The sequence below is a fragment of the Pleurotus ostreatus genome, assembly GCF_014466165.1.
Source record: "Pleurotus ostreatus strain PC9 chromosome Unknown scaffold_8, whole genome shotgun sequence".
NCBI lineage: Eukaryota > Fungi > Basidiomycota > Agaricomycetes > Agaricales > Pleurotaceae > Pleurotus > Pleurotus ostreatus.
This window is the reverse complement of record NW_023503163.1, coordinates 2,043,288-2,062,280: the sequence shown is the minus strand read 5'-3', so window position 1 is coordinate 2,062,280 and position 18,993 is coordinate 2,043,288. Positions and strand designations below refer to the sequence as shown.

Genomic DNA, 18,993 nt, shown 5'->3' with positions numbered 1-18,993 from the left:
AACGCGACATCAGACCTCCAGGGGAATGGTGGAAGGTTCCTGCTGCACCTCCAAAGGCCAGGGAGGCAACTCCGGACGTCTGGGAAATGCGAGATCCAACTCCTGCTTTAGATGATGATGATTCACAGTCTGAAGAAGAAGCTTTGGAGGCTGGTCCTGTTGGCAAGTTAGTAGAGCCAGAGACTTATGCTCAGGCAATGAGGTCGCCCCACGCTGCACAATGGCATGAGGCTGCACTAGCTGAATACAACATGCTGCTTGCTAATGGGACTTGGACACTGGAACCTTTGCCAGAAGGAAAAGTGGCAATTGGAGTCAGATGGGTCTTTCGGGTCAAGTATCATGCAGACGGAAGCATTGAACGGTTCAAGGGCCGGATTGTTGCTAAAGGATTTAGTCAACGGCCCGGATTTGACTATAATGAGACCTTTGCTTCGCCATCGAGACACGCTACCATCAGGACTGTGCTCGCTCTAGCTGCTAGAGATGATCTGCACTTGCGCTCAGTTGACATTTCACAGGCATTCATAAACAGTGATATTGATGCTGAGGTGTATATGGAGCAGCCTGAGGGATTTAAGCAAGGTGTAACCAAGGGTCAAGGAAGGATAGTCTGTAAATTGAACAAGTCTCTGTATGGGTTGAAGCAGTCACCTCGGTTGTGGAGTGAGAAGCTGGGTGAAGCACTACATTCAATGGGCTTCAAGAAGATTTACTCTGACCCCTCGCTCTACATCTATGATGATGGCACTGTCAGAATCATAGTCCCAGTGTGGGTGGATGATATCACTCTTGTTTCGAAATCAAAGGAGGCTCTTGACAAGTTTGTGATTGAGCTGGAAAAGCATTTCAAGTTGCGGGACTTGGGGGAGACTTCGTATCTGCTGGGCATGGAAATAACACGAGACTGGGACAACCACAAACTCTACATCTCGCAGCGTCAGTACATTGTCAATAAGCTTGCACAGTTTAATATGTCTGATTGCAAACCAGTGGGGACTCCCATGGCTCCAGGTATGAAGTTGACCACAGATGACTGTCCCAAAACATATGAAGAGGCACAAGAGATGGTGGATATCCCCTACATGAGTGCTGTTGGCTCCTTATTGTACTTGGCTACAATGTCCCGGCCTGATATAGCCTTTGCTGCGAGTGCACTGGCTAGGTTCAACTCGAACCCAGGCATGATCCACTGGAAGGCTGTAAAGCACCTGCTACGCTATGTGAAGGGCACGATGGATATGAAGTTGGTATATGGACCTGATCCCGCCATAGGAGATGAAATCTTCGTCACATACAGTGATGCAGACTACGGCGGTGATAAAGGGACAGGGCGGTCTACAAGTGGTTACTTGGTTAAGATTGGGCTGGGAGCGGTCTGCTGGAGCAGTAAAGCGCAACAGATGGTTGTTCTGTCAACCACTGAAGCCGAGTATGTTGCTGGGGTTGCTGCTGGTAAAGAAATATGCTGGATGAAGAACCTCCTCTCGGAAATTGGTTACAAGCCAACTTCGCCATCCACGCTCTACATGGACAACCAGTCAGCGATTAGAGTGGCAAAGAACCCCGAACACCATGGCAGAATGAAGCAACTCGACTTGAGCTTCTTTTGGTTACGCGATCAAGTTGATTGCAAGCGCATCCAGCCAGTCTATCTTCAAACAGAGGAAATGCCGGCAGACCTGCTCACCAAAGCACTGGCCAAACCACAAGTGGAAAAGTTGAGGGAGATGATGGGATTGGTGGGATAGGAGGACGTATTGGGCCAGGGGGTTGTTTGTGGGTGCCCCAATACGTGGGTCCACCAAGTGTTGCATCAGGGGGTTGTGTTGAAGTGATGTGCACACTTGTTGTACAAATGTATAACAAAGTTGCGCTATACTAAGCGCCCGGTTCCCACGCATTGGGGACCACCCATAGACACTGCCAACACCCATGGGAACGACCCAGGTCATCATGGGATGACTGGTGTTGACAGGATTGCTAAAAGTGCGCAAGCACTGTTTAGCAATCTGTACATATATTACAAGCGCACGACTCCCACGGTCAATGCAACGTTCCCACGTTCAGCGCCCCATTAGTAGGTCTGTTGACCTCTATTGTGACCGCCGGAACAGGCACCGGAACGCCTCGGTCTCAGCAGGGAAGCAAAAGGAGCGAAAATGAAACATGGAGCCATCATTAGAATGATGTCTGGCATGTTCCCAAGCTGCTCCGGAGCTAATCAAATTCGGACGCGATTTAGTGGACACCAATCTTCACGCCTCGCGCAGAACAGTACCCGTGGGAACCTAGGATGGTCATTTTCCTTACATGTCTAGAGTAATAGACACAAAGAGTCAATAGAGCGCAAATCATTACATATTATTGATTGATTGCATCAACATCATTAGTGATTGTTACCAAGGCAATTAGAGTGCATTAGGACGCTTCTACAAGCTTCTAATCAGACTATAATAGCCTAAAGTTTAACAAAGTGCTCTACCAGAGAACTTACTTAAGTGTGTGCATTAAGACTACCTAGCTACAAGTAGTACTAGTTTTATAACCAGTGAGTAGACACTAGTCTTTCACTCAGCGCACGCTTGTCCTCCCCATTAGGGTTGATGGACAGATGGTCGCTCAACATGGAGTCCAACCGTAGGTAGTCTGAGTGGACTCTCACTCCACTCAGATAGACTCTGCTCAGAGTGTAGTCAGAGTCCCAGAGTCCAGTCAGAGTCCAGTCAGACTCATACAGACTGTACTTAGACTCTACTCAGACTCTCAGAGTTCAGTCAGAGTTGAGTCAGACTCAACCTAGACTCAGCTCAGACCCGTGGGTCAGTGTCATGTACACTCCGTGGTATAATACGAGGTCCTGCTCTTCTGACCATTCCGCTTCTCTCAGCACCTTGGTCGGCGACCTCTTTAGTTCGGTCACTGCCTTAACTACTGATTCATCATAGTTTTTTTATTTTCTAATTTTTGATAAAATGGGCGACTCTGCTCTGTCAATTAGGACATGGCCTTGCTGCATGGCCTTGATTCGAAAATATTCCGGCTTCAAAAGGACCATTGTGTTGTCGTCCTCCCCCCTATCAAGATCCGGTCGTTTCGACAGGACGTCTGCCTTCATATTTGAAGCTCCTGGCTTGTGTTTTAGAATAAAGTTAAACCTTGACAAGTATAATGCCCAGCGCGCCTGGCGTCTGTTCAATTTTTTGGTTGTCATGAAGTACTCCAGATTTTTATGGTCCGTCCAAATAGTGAACTGACGGCTATTTCCTTCCAGGTAATGTCTCCAGGCCTCCAGGGCGCGAATGATGGCTAGCATCTCCTTGTCATGAATGTCATAATTCCTCTCCGTCTCTGAGAACCCTTTCGAAAGGAAAGCGCAGGGTCTCCACTTCTCATCTTCGCATAACATGGAGAGCACCGCTCCCAATGCATAGTTGGACGAGTCCGCCTCAATCTTCATTTCTCAATCCGTGTCTGGTAGCACTAGGATCGGTTCCTCCGTAAATAGGGTTTTGAGCTTCTCAAAAGCTTCCTGCCTCTTCTCGCTCCATATGAACTGCTCCTTTTTTGTGAGTTCGTGCAACGGTTTAGCGGCGGTGGCGAAGTCCTTTATGTGTTGGAATGATGTAATCCGGCACATGATCACCATTTGAATGGACTGGAAAGGGGCATTGCCCGGCCAGTAATGAATAAATGGTTGGGTGGTCATGTGATGGGGAATACATAATTGTTGGTTGTGCAGTCATTGAACAAGGCCAGATAGCTCAGATGGTTAGAGCGTCTGGAAAGCATCCAGGAGGTCCTTGGTTCAAACCCTAGTCTGGCCATCTTTTCTTGCCCCTGATTTTAACATTATGAACCGTCGATAGTAGTTGCTAAATCCTAGGAACTGCTGTACTTGTTGCACGTTCTTCGGAACCGGCCAATTTTTTACCGCTTCTATTTTCGCCTCCTCCATCTGCACTTCGCCATTTTTCACTACTACTCCCAGGAATTCTACTTCGTCCACCTCGAACGCGCACTTTTCTGGTTTTACATATAAATCATTGTCTTCAAGAATCTTTAGCGCTCTGCGTACTACTTCTCGGTGTTTTTGTACATCGTTGTCCGTGAAGATAAGTAAATCGTCTAGATATATAACTACAAGTCCTTCGTCGATGAGGTCCTTGAAGAGTTTGTTCATCATAGTTTGGAAGGTAGAAGGAGAGTTACTGAGTCCGAAATACATAACCATGGGTTCAAACACCCCTCTTGGCGTCTGAAAGGCGGCCTTCCATTGGTCTCCCTCTTTTATCCGTACATTGTTGTACCCCCATCGGAGGTCCATCTTCGTGAATAACCGTGCCTTCGCTACCTTGTCCACCAATTGCGAGATTAACGGCAAAGGATAGGCATTCCACACGGTGTGTTTATTTAAATACCGATAGTCCTGTACCAATCGTTTTTTCCCGTCTTTTTTCTGGACAAAGAAAACCGGCGATGTCTGTGGGGACTTCGAGGGTCTAATGTATCCTTTTTTCAGGTTTCCATCAAGGAAATCGTTGAGCTCTTGTTGTTCGACCGGCGACAATGGATAAACCTTCGAGGCCTTCAGTTCAAAGTCTGGGGTGAGTTCAATGGCGTGGTCCCATGGCCTCTCCAGCAGCATTCTCTCCGAGTCTGGTTTCCTAAATACTTTCATGAAGTCGTGATAGTAGTCCAGTACCATCTCTTCTTCCGTTTTTTCCTTTTGCTCCCTTAGTTTCTCCTGATCGTGTTCAATAACATAATCGTATTTTCCTACTGCCCTCAAGTGCATCTCCTCTTCTTCTTCGGTTTCAACGTGCATGTGCGTCTTCCACATCCGGTTGACATACATCCGGGCAACTGACTCGTAGTATTGGTTGGTCAGGTCGTCCAGCTCACGCAGGTATCCGCTTCCGAGGCGGTTCCACTGCCTTACTCCTGCTACCAATATGTTTCTCAAGCCCAGCTTGGGTTTCAGCACCTCGCCTGCCTCTTCCACATCTTCTTCTGACTCATCCTCTCCTGGATACGGCTCTCCTTGCATAAGCTGTCCCTGCTGGTCCTGGTAGTTTAGACACTGCCTTGGGCATCGCGACATGACTACCTCTCCCGTCTTCCAGTCGATCTCCGGGTTGTGCTTCTTCAGCCAGGTCAACCCTAAGATCACATCGACGTTTCCTAGGTTGGTTACGTAGAACACCATGACCTCTAGATGTCCTCTGAACAGCATCCGTATTTCCACCTTCTCTGTCACTCTTCCTGCGTTGTTGGACGTGCCATCCGCATTCCTGATGACCGCCGGGTTTGCTAGTTTTTTAGTTTTTATGTTATTTTTCTTTACGAATCCTTGGTCAATGAAAGAGTCTGATGCTCCGCAGTCTAGCATCGATTCCGGGCTCAGTGTGGTCAGGGTATCGTGCGTTCTAAGGGAAATGTCAATGGGTACATAATTTTTGCTTGAGAATGATCTCTGCACATAGATATCTTTGGTTGTTTTTTCTTTTTCTTGCGTCTTAGGTGTCTCGTCTGATGTCGAAGGAATAGATATATTGTCCATAACTACTGGTACATGGGGTTCGGCGACAAAAGAGGAGTCCGGCTCCGCGACGAGTGCTGCATACTTATTTTTGGAACTCAGGTCGACGCCTCCTGGGTTCCTTCGGAAAAACCCTGGCGGGTCAGCTCCTCTTGCCAGTACTCCTGCTGATCTTTGTACGTCATCTGCCTCACGTCTAGCCTTCTCTTGCAATCTCGGGCCATGTGCCCCAATCCTCCGCACTTGTAACAACGGATCGGCCCCCTCTGTGACCTATCCACGTCCATCGCATTCGGATCTCTAGCTGCGATTTGCGGAGCCGGGGGTGTGGGCTTCGCAGGTTGCTGCTGCTGTTGTTGTTGATTTTGGGGCGGCGTTTGTTTTTGATCATACGGGCGCCACTGGTTTTGTGGCGTTGTTGTCGTCTTGGTCGCCAGCTTAGCTGGTGCCGCTTTTGCATAAGCCTGCGCCTCTCTCCATTGTCTGTCCAAGGCGATGGCTTCCTCCTGCCATTCCTCGCATCTTCCTGGTAGGGGCCTCCTACCGTATATCCGGGTCAACAAACCCGCGTTCAACCCTCTCTTGAACAATTCGACCAAGGCTACGTCGTTGTAGCCTGTGTCGTCTTTATATGCGTTGAACTTCATGACGTAGTTGTTATGGCCCGGTCTGACCCGAACGATTATCTTTTCCTATATCTTATCTAAACGCGCCTATTACTAATTCTCATTACCATACCTTAGTAAGATCCTCACGTCTAACGCATGTCCGCAGTACATTACCAAGCTCCTCATGGAATCGGTGCGCGTTCCATGGAAAGACGGCTGCAGTAGGCATGTAGTAGTACACGAGGGTTATGCATGTATTTTAGTATTTAAGTACCAATAATATACCAGAGAACGCTAGCTCGTTCTCTTGGGATTTCCGCTAGTAATAGTGAGACCTAAGTCAATAAGCCCTTCATCTTTCTTTTGAGTTTTAGTATTCTTGTAGGAGCCACGTTAGTCCTAGACTAGTGTCGCCCTAACAGTAGTCCTCTGCCGTGTCCGAGCCTTGATGAAGATGGGCTAGGGCCGTGATGGCCGTATCCCATGGGTTGGGGTCTCCAAACGCCTCCTGGAGGCTCCGGCAAATTCTTCTGAGACTCGAGACCTGCTCGTCTGGTACCCGTGTCCTTACCCAGTCTAGCACTCTACCCGTCATCGTATTCTTCCAGTTGTCGACCTTTTTTGTAAGGGGACACTCCTATTTTCTCTCCTTTCCTTCATTCCATGGACTCTTACCTACATTCCCTTCATTCCCCTTCATTCCTTTTCGCTCCCTTTCCTTTCCACTTCCTTTCCACCCACTCCTTTCGCATCCGAGCCGCGTCCAGTGACTCCGGAGTCTTCCCGCACTTCGGACACTTCGGACTCGCTCGGACTCGTCTCAGACGCTTCGGACTCACTCGGACTCGTAGATACACTTCGGGGCTCGTCCGGGCTACCTCTATCCTCCTTTCCCACTTCATTACTCCTTGTCCCCACTTCCCCAGGTCGCTGGCACGACTCCTGTACATTCCCCTTCCACTTCATTATCACATGCCCCCTCGTACCTTGTGATATTCGTTCGTACCTGTGGCTGGTGTACTGTACAGTTACCCTTCATTCCTCCCACGCTACTACAGTATATACTTTGCTTCCTAGCATGGAGAATCCTTATCCTGTTCTCTTTGGATTCTCCCTCTGCTAGGTGAGCAGCTCTCTCATGTATTGCAGTTAGTCTTATTCATCTCTTTGGATTCTCCCTCTGCTAGGCCTGCGCTGTCGGCCATCTTGAGGTTGCCCTTACAGATGTCCTGCCGTCCGATGTTAGTGACTGCGAAAAGCATCCGTTCCGTGTGATCCTTGAACCGGAGTACAAGGTCCACGACTTCGGAGATAGATCCGTTCTCATTTGGTGATCCGTCAACATTGAAGACCGGAATCGGAGCGGACAGCTTGCGTCGGGTGAAACCATGGGCATCAGCAAAGCGCGGATGCATGAAGACTCCGGTGGCTCCGCAGTCCACCAGGGCCTGCAGGGTGCATCAGTGTTGTGTATCCGTGCTCTGCACTTCAACAGGTATATCTAGCGAAAGCTTGCCGGGCAGCGCGGAGATCTTATAGCTACTGGGTAGCCGCCGTTCCCACTGCGGGCGAAACCTTCGGAGTGTGCGGATTGTAACCGGAGTCATTTGCTTAGCGTCGGACGAATCATCGGAGTGATTGGAATCGTCTATTTCGTCTACGCTAAGACAAGCAAATCGGTTATTTACCAACGAGGTCGCACTGATCACTCGTTGGTCCGGACAAAATCCGCCGTGTCCGATTCCTCAACCGGGGCCGTTCCCTCATCGTCTATTCCTTCCGAGGTCCCCGCACTTTCTACAACGTCGGCCGCGGTCAAGAGATCTTCAATGGCGGACATCCGCTCCTCGGTGGTCATGAACCGGACGTCGTACCGGAGTGGGCACTCGCGGGACATGTGACCGGGCTTGCCGCATCGGTAGCAGAGCTGTGAGGTGGCAGGTCGGGAGCGGGTGTGGTCGACATCCATTGGGACACCGGGTGAGAGAGCCTTTGGAGGAGGCGGAGGTTGGAAACGGGGTTGCAAAGGTGGGAGCTGAGTCCGAGGCGTGGGGAGCACACCCGCAGGAGTCCGAGCGACTCCGGAGCCGGCTGCTGGTCGGACGAGGGATCCGGAGTGTCCGGAGTTTCCGGAGTGCACGCCAAAGTGGAAGGATTGGTTAGCAGCACGGTTGTCAGCAACCCGCTGTGCTGCCTTGTACCATTCCTCGAAGTCATCCTCGTCCGGACAGTCTGCGGACTCGGCAACACGGCTCTGGATGATGGAGTCCAATCCACGACGGAACTTCATCGTGATGTTAGAGCCCTCGGTGTATCCAGACTGGTCTACGAGGTCCTGGAACTCGTCGAGGTACTCCTGGAAAGTCCGACGCCCTTGGTGGTACCGGGTGGACTCCAGTTTTAGCATGGCGGCTTCGCGTTCCCGATCCGGAAGGAAGCGAGTCCGGAACTCGGTTGCGAAGGCGGCCCAGGACGCAAAGTATGGATCCTTCGGACTCCGGAGCACCATGTCTGCGTACTCCTTAGCTCGATCCTTCTGGAAGAAGGAGAGACACCAGAGGATTTTGGCCTGCTCGGTCGGGAAGTGGTCCGGACAGAGCTGGAAGTAGATGGAGCACGCGTTGTAGAACGCGCGACCATCCTTGTGGTTTCCGTCGAAGATCGGGGGAGAGGCGGGCTTCAGGCGGGAACGTGGGGTGTTTTCGGATCGACTCGGGGCGTGCTGGGAGGCTTCAGTGCCCCTCAGCTCGGAGTCCGGAGTCGTTTTCGGAGTAGTCGGACGGGGTGTTAAGAGGAGTCCTTCGATTCGGGCAAGTGTATCCTGGATGGAGCTGATTTGGGTTTGGTGTTCGTACGTCTGAGCCCACAAGGTCTGCAAAGTCTCGGAGTCCGGTCCTGAAGCGACTGGCTCGGATGGCGGGATCTGGCTGGAAGCGCCCGGCATTTTGGAGTCGTCAGGGGAGCGAGGGATGGAGTTCCTTGGGTCCTCAGAGGTGGGTGGGAGTAGCAGGAGAGCGTCCGGAATGTCCGCAAAACCGGAGAGACGTCGAGAACGAGTCCGGAGTGGCGCAGGACGTTTTCCGTAGGGCTCTGGTGCCAGGATGGGAGATCCTGTTCTGCTGTAAGGGCAACCTCAAGATGGCCGACAGCGCAGGCCTAGCAGAGGGAGAATCCAAAGATAATGAATAAGGCTAACTACAATACATGAGAGGGCTGCTCACCTAGCAGAGGGAGAATCCAAAGAGAACAGGATAAGGATTCTCCATGCTAGGAAGCGAAGTATATACTGTGGTAGCGTGAGAGGAATGCAGGATAACTGTACAGTACACCAGCCACATATCCGAACGAATATCACAAGGTACAAGGAAACATGTGATAATGAAGTGGAGGGTAAATGCACAGGAGTCGTGCCAGCGACTTGGGGAAGTAAGGGCAAAGAGTAATGAAGTGGGGGAAAAGGATAGAGGTAACCCGGACGAGCCCCGAAGAGTATAGATGAGTCCGAGCGAGTCCGAAGTGTCCGAAGTGCGGGAAGACTCCGGAGTCACCGGACGCGGCTCGGATGCGAAAGGAGTGGGTGGAAAGGAAGTGGAAAGGAAAGGGAGCGAAAAGGAACGAAGGGGAATGAAGGGAATGTAGGTAAGAGTCCATGGAATGAAGGAAAGGAGAGAAAATAGGAGTGTCCCCTTACAAGCTCCCTCCGGGCTTATCCCGCCTCCACCCTGTCTTCCCCGTGGTCAAACTCTTTCCCTTCGTCCCGGACCCCATTCCAGGTAGACGCCCTGTTGCTCCACCCCCTCCACAGCTTGTTGATGGAGAAGAAGAGCATGAGGTAGAAGAGGTCCGGAATAGCAGACGGTTTGGTCAGGTCCTGAAGTATCTGGTACGCTGGCGAGGCTATGGCATCGAGCATGACTCCTGGGAGCCCGCGAGCAACCTCCAGCATGCTGCCCAGAAGGTCAAGGACTTCCATGATCGTCATCCGGACGCAGTACACTCACTCCGGACGAGTCCGACGACTCCCGCACCGCTCCGGATGACTCCTACAGCACTGGACCAGTCTTGGGAGCGTTGGCGCAGTCGGAAGGCTCCGGGCTCTGTGCAGTCGTACTTCGACATCTTCTCGCAGCAGTCCGGAGTTTCGGGGTTGGTGAATTCGTGGCGCGGCAGGCAGGAATCTTGAAGGGGGGGTGATGTAAGGGGACACTCCTATTTTCTCTCCTTTCCTTCATTCCATGGACTCTTACCTACATTCCCTTCATTCCCCTTCATTCCTTTTCGCTCCCTTTCCTTTCCACTTCCTTTCCACCCACTCCTTTCGCATCCGAGCCGCGTCCAGTGACTCCGGAGTCTTCCCGCACTTCGGACACTTCGGACTCGCTCGGACTCGTCTCGGACGCTTCGGACTCACTCGGACTCGTAGATACACTTCGGGGCTCGTCCGGGCTACCTCTATCCTCCTTTCCCACTTCATTACTCCTTGTCCCCACTTCCCCAGGTCGCTGGCACGACTCCTGTACATTCCCCTTCCACTTCATTATCACATGCCCCCTCGTACCTTGTGATATTCGTTCGTACCTGTGGCTGGTGTACTGTACAGTTACCCTTCATTCCTCCCACGCTACTACAGTATATACTTTGCTTCCTAGCATGGAGAATCCCCATCCTGTTCTCTTTGGATTCTCCCTCTGCTAGGTGAGCAGCTCTCTCATGTATTGTAGTTAGTCTTATTCATTTCTTTGGATTCTCCCTCTGCTAGGCTTGCACTGTGCGGCCATCTTGAGGTTGCCCTTACATTTTCCCCCTGGATGTAGGAAAGAAGGAAGAGGACTTTTGTGGCCTCGTTGGGGAACTGGTACACATTCACGAACACGTATACTTCAATATTCCGGATGAAGGTCCGGCACTTTGCCCTTTCTCCGTCGAATGGTTCCGGGCGTGCCATTTTTGGGCCATTTCTGGCTTGGGGCGCGTCGGGAATGTCTGCGAACGGCGTTGGGGGCGGCGGCGGTGTAGGGGGTCCGGGTGGTGGTGGTGCTCTTCTGGGTATTTGGGGAAGCGGCCTTTGACTACCCATGCTGGGTGGTCTGCTTCGTTGATTCAGCGCTTGCTGGATCCGGGCCTCCATTCTCGCCTCCATACTCTCCATCATCTCCCTCATTGCCGCCATCATATTGTTCGATTGTTGTGGTGGCATTGGTGGATTTGGGATAAACGTGGCTGGCATGTTGGGGTCCATTCCCCCTCCCCAGATACTAGTTCCTGCGGCGGCCGCCGCATCCGCTGATGTATCTCTCCCGAGAAGTGTGGGCCTCCGCTGCCTGTCGTAGGGCTGAGCGGCGATTGGTCTGGTCGTCGAGAACGACATTGTTCCCATTGAAGAAGTGTCGACCGGGGGTGTGGCGAGGTGTTTTGCGAAGGTTGGGGGGGAAACTGGGATGATGATAGTTTCGAAAAGCTATGGGGTGCTTCTCAAAACTTGGATCACGGTTCGTTGGTTGCGTCGGTTGAGAGTTGGGTCGGGGATGAGGAGGTAAGGGAATACGGTGTAAATGTGCGAACGGGTGAGATGTGTGCGGGATGGGGGCATATAGGGGTTCCTGTCAATTAATTCCAAGTTTCAAACTAGCACGCGCCGGTGCCTGAGCAAATGGAATTAACGATTTAGGTTTCGTCGGCTACTAGATGCGAAGCGGTACACCGTCTTGCTGAACAAACAGAGTAGGGCCTTCTTTCTCTGCCCAGCACTCTGCGCGTTGACCCTTCCCCAAGGGTTGGTGATCAGTCAACGCCTAAAGACTCACTCAGAGGGTCGTCTAAACGTTACCCCGCTAGAGTGTAGAGTCGGTTGTTCGAATAGGGTGCACAGCTACAGGGGTATGAAATAAACAATCAAGCGCAAACGGCGCTCTCGAATGAAATGGAAAAAGGGTTAAAAGTTGGAGAAAATGGATTTAGAGAAACGTATCCTGCGTTTGACGTCGGTTCTTCGCAGTTAACGCTGCTGGGTGGGCGTACAAGGGGTAACTCGTTCTTCTGTTAGGGTGACGCTAATACACTATAAAGGCGTACGCGGACCCAACAAGAATAAGCGTGAGAAGTAATTGATTTGAGAGATGAGGGGAGTAAGAGCGAAGACGCTGACTTAGGCACTAGTATTAGTGGTATTCCCAAGAGAACGAGTTAACGTCTCTGGGTGTTTATTAGGGCACTTATATACTACTATACATGCTACGTCCTCATGTCTAACTACATGCTGTATCCTGTCGTCTTTCCATGGAATGTTTAGCTCAGCTGCATGCAGTATGACGCTTGTTGACTGCGCCCATGCAGTAGCGGCGAGGCACTGACTGAGACCATTAGTAAGACGGCCCGGATGATGTAAGTAGTGAGTCATAATACATCACGTGCCTGATAAGATAAGAAAAGATAGTTGGAAAAGAAAAGAAAAGAAACGTCAGACCATAACAGACTTGGGGAAGTAAGGGCAAAGAGTAATGAAGTGGGGAAAGAGGATAGAGGTAACCCGGACGAGCCCCGAAGAGTATAGACGAGTCTGAGCGAGTCCGAAGTGTCCGAAGTGCGGGAAGACTCCAGAGTCACCGGACGCGGCTCGGATGCGAAAGGAGTGGGCGGAAAGGAAGTGGAAAGGAAAGGAAGCGAAAAGGAACGAAGGGGAACGAAGGGAATATAGGTAAGAGTCCATGGGATAAAGGAAAGGAGAGAAAATAGGAGTGTCCCCTTACAGATAGAGAGAACAGCTTTGATGAAGGTCTTGACAGATGTCGAGGAGTCGTGTGAGATAGAGTAGAATTTTTTACGAAGGGACATACACGTAGATGGGGAATCTCTCTTGTACTCCTTTTGAAGGACTTCCCATGCCTGTCGTCCCAATTTTGTTGCCAGAGCATTCAAGGGTCCTCGGCAAGCATCTTTGACAAGAAAGAAGATGAGTCCATAGGCCTTGGCGTCACTTTGCATCTGGGCGGTCTTCGATAGCCCCGAGAACAGCGACTCAGCAGGGTTAGAACCCTTATCCGCATCAGAGGCTGAAGCAGAGGCAGTGGCACTAGCAACGGCAGGTGCAGGTTCAAGAATAGAGCCAAGGTCTTGAGTGTACAAGAACGCGGTAACATGGTCCTTCCAGCTAGCATAGTTTGTTCCGTTGAGTTTTGGGATGGTCGCAAAGAGTGATAGCGACATTTGGGCAAAGGCGGCAGAAGAAAAGGGTCGAGGCAGGTAGGGTTGAAGAGGAGATAAGTGGGCGCGAGAATTCGCAGCAGCTACACAGTGAACAATAGGGACAATCGTGGGCGCGAGGATCGCAGCGGCGGCACAATATAACTTGAACTTCGAAGGTTCAAACACAGAGGCCCATAACCTATTAAGAATGGTGGTACGGTGAGAACGACGGATCATATTAATTAGTCGCAGGTGGCGCGTAGTACAGAGTATTTGTACATGTTATTATAATGTAAGGCAAGACTCAAATTCCAACACTCCGCCGCTGAAACCTGGTACGCCTTGTTAGCTATCCCTAGGCATCATGACCACAACCAATTCACATTATTCAACAGGTGCACGCATTAAAATGAGCGCAAAGTCACACTAAAAGCAACGTCGGGCGCCTACCTGCCGCCGGGTTCGAGGATTAATTGGATGACGTAACTCGGATTCTCAGAGATCTTTCAGATCTGAGAGGGTCTCTTCTCTGTGTGCCACGATGAGCGCGCCTGTTCAGCTCTACGTCTACGACCTCAGCAATGGCATGGCATCCCAACTATCGCGCCAACTCACCGGCCGACAGATCGACGGCATCTGGCACACCTCCGTCGTCGTCTTTGGCCGCGAAGTCTTCTACGGCCAGGGCATCATGTCCGCCGCGCCAGGCAGATCCCATGTGCGTATACCACCCACCCTCACTCATGATCACTCACCGAGCTCACTCGCCGCCTGCATGTAGCATGGCACGCCGCTGCGAGTGATCGACATGGGGGAGACGTCGCTGGACGAGGCGACGTGGAATGAGTACCTCGACGACATGCGCGAGCACTACACCGCAGACAAGTATCACCTCCTTGACTTCAACTGCAACTCTTTCACCAACGACTGTATCGGCTTCCTCACCGGCGGCGCCATCCCTGACTTCATCAAAGATCTCCCCGCAGACTTTCTCTCCACTCCCTTTGGTGCTGCGCTGCGGCCTACCATCGACGCCATGTTTCGTGCTCCATCCGCTTCATCTACGCCCACCCCTGCCCCTAGGATACCCGAAACCCAGCCAGTGCGACCTGACCCGAATCCCCAACTAACCGCGTCGTTGCTGCAAGCCATAGCGAACCAGGCCGCCCTCCCAGAGCTCCCCCCTCCATTCACTCCTCCCACATCGACTTCAAATCCAACAGCAGCCACGCAATCCCTAACAGGCCCCATCCACCTCGCAACCAACCCCGCCTCCTTCCACACTCTCCTCCGCACCCACCGCGCCGTCGTCGCCTTCTTCACCCAGCAATCCTGTCCGCCCTGCCGCGTCATCGAACCCGTCTTCGAGCGCCTTGCGCACGATACCACAAATAACATCACTACTAACAGAAAGGGTGGCCTAGCGTTCACCAAAATCGACATTGGCGTCGGACTCGGCTCGGCGCTCGCGCAGGAGTTCAGCGTGCGCGCCACCCCAACGTTCATCTTCTTCTTGGATGGACAGAAGATTGCAGAAATCAAGGGCGCGGATGCGGGAGAGCTCAAGACGCAGGTCGATCTGCTCGTCTGGGGAGCATGGCCGCGTGAGTCCCCCTTCCTTCGTTATCTTCGAATCGTCTCTCTCATTCTTCTATTGTTCCGATTCCGTTGACTGATCGTTCGCTCACCCATTCGCTCGTTCCTCCGTCCATCTGCCCATTCATTGATTGGTGTTTAATTAATTAATTAACAACCGACGAACAATTAATCATGATTAACGAATATCCATACAAACTCATCAACCTATTTCTTTGCCAACAGCCCACCCACATGCGTCCCTCTCGACGCGCGCCCTCTCCTTCTCCCTTGCCCCCATTCTCTTCACCCAGCAGCCCCCCCTCGACGCGCTCGCCACCAAGTTCACCGCTTTCATCGACGCGTACTGCGATGCCGCCAGCGCGGATTCTGCGTGGGGGTTGGACGACACGGACACGGGTGGCAACAAAGACAAGTCATTGGGGGACGTACACGCAGCCAAGGCGGCGTTAACAGGGCGCGTCGTACCCTTCCTCAAAGCGCGGGCCACCCTCCTCTCAAACTCGTCCTCGAATCCCTCCTCCAAACCTCCTCCCAATACGAACGGCGCGTCGTCGAGCTTGGCGCTGAAGATCCCCATCGACCCCTCGATGCTCACCGCATTCACCCGCGCAACGGAAGTGCTGGTGGGAGCTCTCAAGGTGGAGGAGCTGTTCCCGCTCGCGGACATGTGGAGGTTGGCATTCCTGGACCCTCGCGTCGGACAGTTTCTCGCCACGCAGAACTCTCAAACTCCGAACCCCATCGAGGTATTCCTCGCGAAACAAACCAACTCAAACAACTCAAACGACGCGTCCACATCAGCACCGACATCGAGGAACTACACCCTCGTCCTCCTGCGCCTCCTCGCCAACGCGTTTTCCTCCCCCGAGTTCGCACTCCTTATGATGAAATCGCGTAGATTGAAGGACGCCTGGACGCCCCTCCTCGTCGGCGCGCTCCTGCACGCAGACGCAGGCGTGCGCACCGCCGCCGCAAGTCTGGCATTCAACGCCGGGGCCTACGGCTTGACCCAACGTCTAAACCCAAAGCCAAACCCAAACTCCCCACCCACCAGCTCCAGCTCCAGCTCCAGCGCGGAGGAAGACGGCGACGGCGAGTGGGAGGTAGAGCTGGCGAGCGCGCTCGTCGAGGCGATCGACCGGGAGACCGCCAACGAGGACGTCGTGCACCGCCTCGTCGCCGCCCTCGCCGCGCTCCTGCGGCTGTCGCCGTTCCACGAGCAGCTCGGCGGGCTGCTGGAGGTGCTGCAGGCGAAGGAGGTACTGAAGCGCAAGCTTGCCACCGGGAATTTCGGTGCAGGGGGAAAAGGAGGGGTGAAGAAGGAGGAGGTAAGGGCCCTGATTAGGGACGTCGCCGACAAGTTGTGCACGTAGGTATAGAGTGCCTTGGGAGTATAGTGCGTTGACGGTTGATTAGATTTAGACTAGGGGTGTTTCGATACAACTATGAACTATATTTATTTGCATGATTCTATTGGTATGATGGGCAATTCTGGTAGACTGGCTAGGCGTAGCACGACTTCGGCGAGTAGCTTTAGTACGGTAGACGAGATGGCTGTTATTATCCAGCGCATTACGCTGAAGTATGGATTGACCTACGTTGTACGCCAACCCCGTCTATGTGCAAGTGCAGATAACACCTAAGATTCCTTGCCATAACCTGCGAACCGGAGATCCTTTACTAGTGCCTCTGACATCCGGATGGGTACCCTCTGCTGCAGTCTCCAGCCGTTCGACTCTCGCCTCTAGCCTTTCCAAATACGTTCCTACAACCGATATAAATACCTTGATCTGCGGCAAACGAACTGATCATACTCACCATGATCGTGATGGAAATCACGATAATCATCGCTATCTCTCCGAGGAGCCGAGAACAACAGATACTGCACAACATTCAATACTACGTGTGCATTAGAAATCCTGGCATCGAAGTGCTGATCTCCGTCGACGCGATTGAACGTCCCGCTCGCGTTGTTTGTGTTCGATTCGATACTGCCATCTTGCTGGGTCGCAGCGCCCGAACTTGGCGCGGGAGCACTTCCGACCCCAAGACCTGAATCATGCAAAGCCACCATGCCTTGCAAGCATCAAGCAGGAACGTCAGTAGCTCGTCATACGGCAGAGGTCGATCTCATACCTTGATAGCGTAGTGCAGGGCCTAATATGCTATTCTCGTACGGTAGTGTGCCAGTGGGGGTGCGCGGACACAAGAGTGGAGGGGATACTATGTTCTGCCGTTGGAGACAAGCTTTGGAGGCGAATGTGACGACTATGCGTTTGTTGTGTGCAGGGTAACACCGTGGTTTATATATCACTTACGTTCCGGGTCATAAAGCTTTCAGGCTTCGTATTACAGTGTCGTCGGTCCGCATGCTGAGTTGGAGAGGACGGAGAAGGCCCAATTAGGGGAGCGTTGGGGTTCAATTGCTCGATGTCAACGTTCAACGTCAAGCGGCTGTGCCCTAAACTTGGGCATCTTCGATCACATTAGTGACCCCCCCAGTAGATAATATCATGATGCGAAACAATCGAAAATAACTGCGGACACTTTCTCATCCATAGTGTAGACTTGCCAACAATGCGGCCCTGGATATTGCAATCGTCGCTTGCTACAGCATCACTGAGCCCTTAGAAAGACAGAAGGCTTGAAATGGCACTAGAACCTCACAGAACTTTTAATTTTGCATCCAAAAACCCTCCCCTCATATCGTACGGTCCTGCTGACGGCAGCAGCGGCGTGATTACATTTTCGTTACAAAAAGGTCAAGCTCATCTTGAAGCCGGAAGTATACTGCCGGGAGTAAGATGAGGTGAGCGTACGCGCTATTCCTGTGGGAAGTTGTTAAAACAAGTCTTGATAAACTAGACGCGGGATCAAACTTATGGAATAGCTGAGTCAGGCGCTACTTGCTGGCTCTGAGCTGGTTATGCTTCTGATTTGGGAAGACGCTGTTAGTTTGATGATACTCCACTTGCCGTCAACCCAAAGCCGACACACGCGGGAAGGCAGAAAACGAATAGTATCACAACCCGTTCCAGTCTGGCGCCCGGGTACTAACCAGCGAAGTAAATAAGCGCCGACGGACCTGACTGCGACGATGAAGTACACGGTCTCCTCCAAGGCCTACCTGAAGATCTTCTTCCACGTCGCCAAGCACCCGCACACGCCCGTCAACGGCGTCCTCCTCGGCTCTCTCTCTTCCAATGTCGTATCCATTGTGGACGCCGTGCCACTGCTGCACCATTGGACGAGTCTCAGCCCCATGATGGAGATCGGCTTGGACCTCGCTACCCAGCACGCCGCCTCGCTCGGTCTGCAGCTCGTCGGCTACTACCAAGCTTCAGAACGCCTCGATGACACCGCACTCGCGCCAGTCGGTGAACGCGTCGCAAGTAAGATCAAGGATGGCTTTAGCGATGCAATCGCTTTCGTCGTAGGTTCACCTTTTTACTTTCGCCTTATTCCATCTAAAATCACTCGGCTCACCGCGATGCACGTAGATTGATGGAGAGACGATAGGCTCAGGAGCTCCAGCTCTGCTCGTACGGGTTTTCCCCTCTTCCCGTTCACCCCTTCTCATTCCCTGTACACAGCCCTACGAAAGCACGGGGCCAACCCCTTCATCATGGCGTCCATCTCCTTCTGACTCCACTCCCTACTCTCTCGATGACCCCGCCATCCCCCCACGCGCGGTATCCCTCGTCCGCGAGAGCCGCCTTCACGAGAAATTCGGCGACTTCGATGACCATCTCGAGGACGTTACTATTGGTTCGTCCCTCCTCCCGCTCTATTCCCATAAACACGTCGTTGCTCGAACCCTACTCGAACCCTTTCACTATGCTATTGGCGTATATTTGAATACTGCATGCTAATTGGTCTGTTTTGTTTCCAGATTGGTTGAGGAATTTAGACTCGGTACCCGCAGATCTGGGCGTATAGTGCCCACACTCCCCGCATGCCAACCCCTCATCACGTCACCGTACAACACTGTTTTCATCGTACCCACAATGCACAATCCATCGATTTAAGAACACGACCACCCTGCACAGGACTGGAACATCT

The 18,993-nt window shown here is 52.2% G+C and overlaps 3 protein-coding genes and 1 non-coding gene across 4 annotated transcripts; 3 read left to right on the top strand and 1 right to left on the bottom strand.

Annotated features, from left to right (window-relative positions):
- The first annotated feature begins 3,753 nt into the window (after positions 1–3,753).
- Positions 3,754–3,827, top strand: PC9H_011009. Its single transcript has one exon. It is a non-coding gene; the product is annotated as a tRNA-Ala (tRNA).
- Positions 3,828–12,553: 8,726 nt separating this feature from the next.
- On the bottom strand, positions 12,554–13,353 carry PC9H_011008 (uncharacterized protein; the record flags this gene model as incomplete). Its single annotated transcript, XM_036780498.1, has 2 exons — positions 12,554–12,561; positions 12,897–13,353. 2 exons carry the CDS (start codon positions 13,351–13,353, stop codon positions 12,554–12,556), a joined length of 465 nt encoding a protein of 154 aa, XP_036627881.1.
- A 520-nt stretch (positions 13,354–13,873) lies between these two features.
- PC9H_011007 (uncharacterized protein) lies at positions 13,874–16,304 on the top strand (the record flags this gene model as incomplete). Its single annotated transcript, XM_036780497.1, has 3 exons — positions 13,874–14,050; positions 14,114–14,936; positions 15,154–16,304. The coding sequence occupies 3 exons, from the start codon at positions 13,874–13,876 to the stop codon at positions 16,302–16,304; spliced, it is 2,151 nt and encodes a 716-aa protein (XP_036627880.1).
- A 1,724-nt stretch (positions 16,305–18,028) lies between these two features.
- On the top strand, positions 18,029–18,803 carry PC9H_011006 (uncharacterized protein; the record flags this gene model as incomplete). Its single annotated transcript, XM_036780496.1, has 3 exons — positions 18,029–18,364; positions 18,432–18,473; positions 18,525–18,803. The coding sequence occupies 3 exons, from the start codon at positions 18,029–18,031 to the stop codon at positions 18,801–18,803; spliced, it is 657 nt and encodes a 218-aa protein (XP_036627879.1).
- Positions 18,804–18,993: the final 190 nt, after the last annotated feature.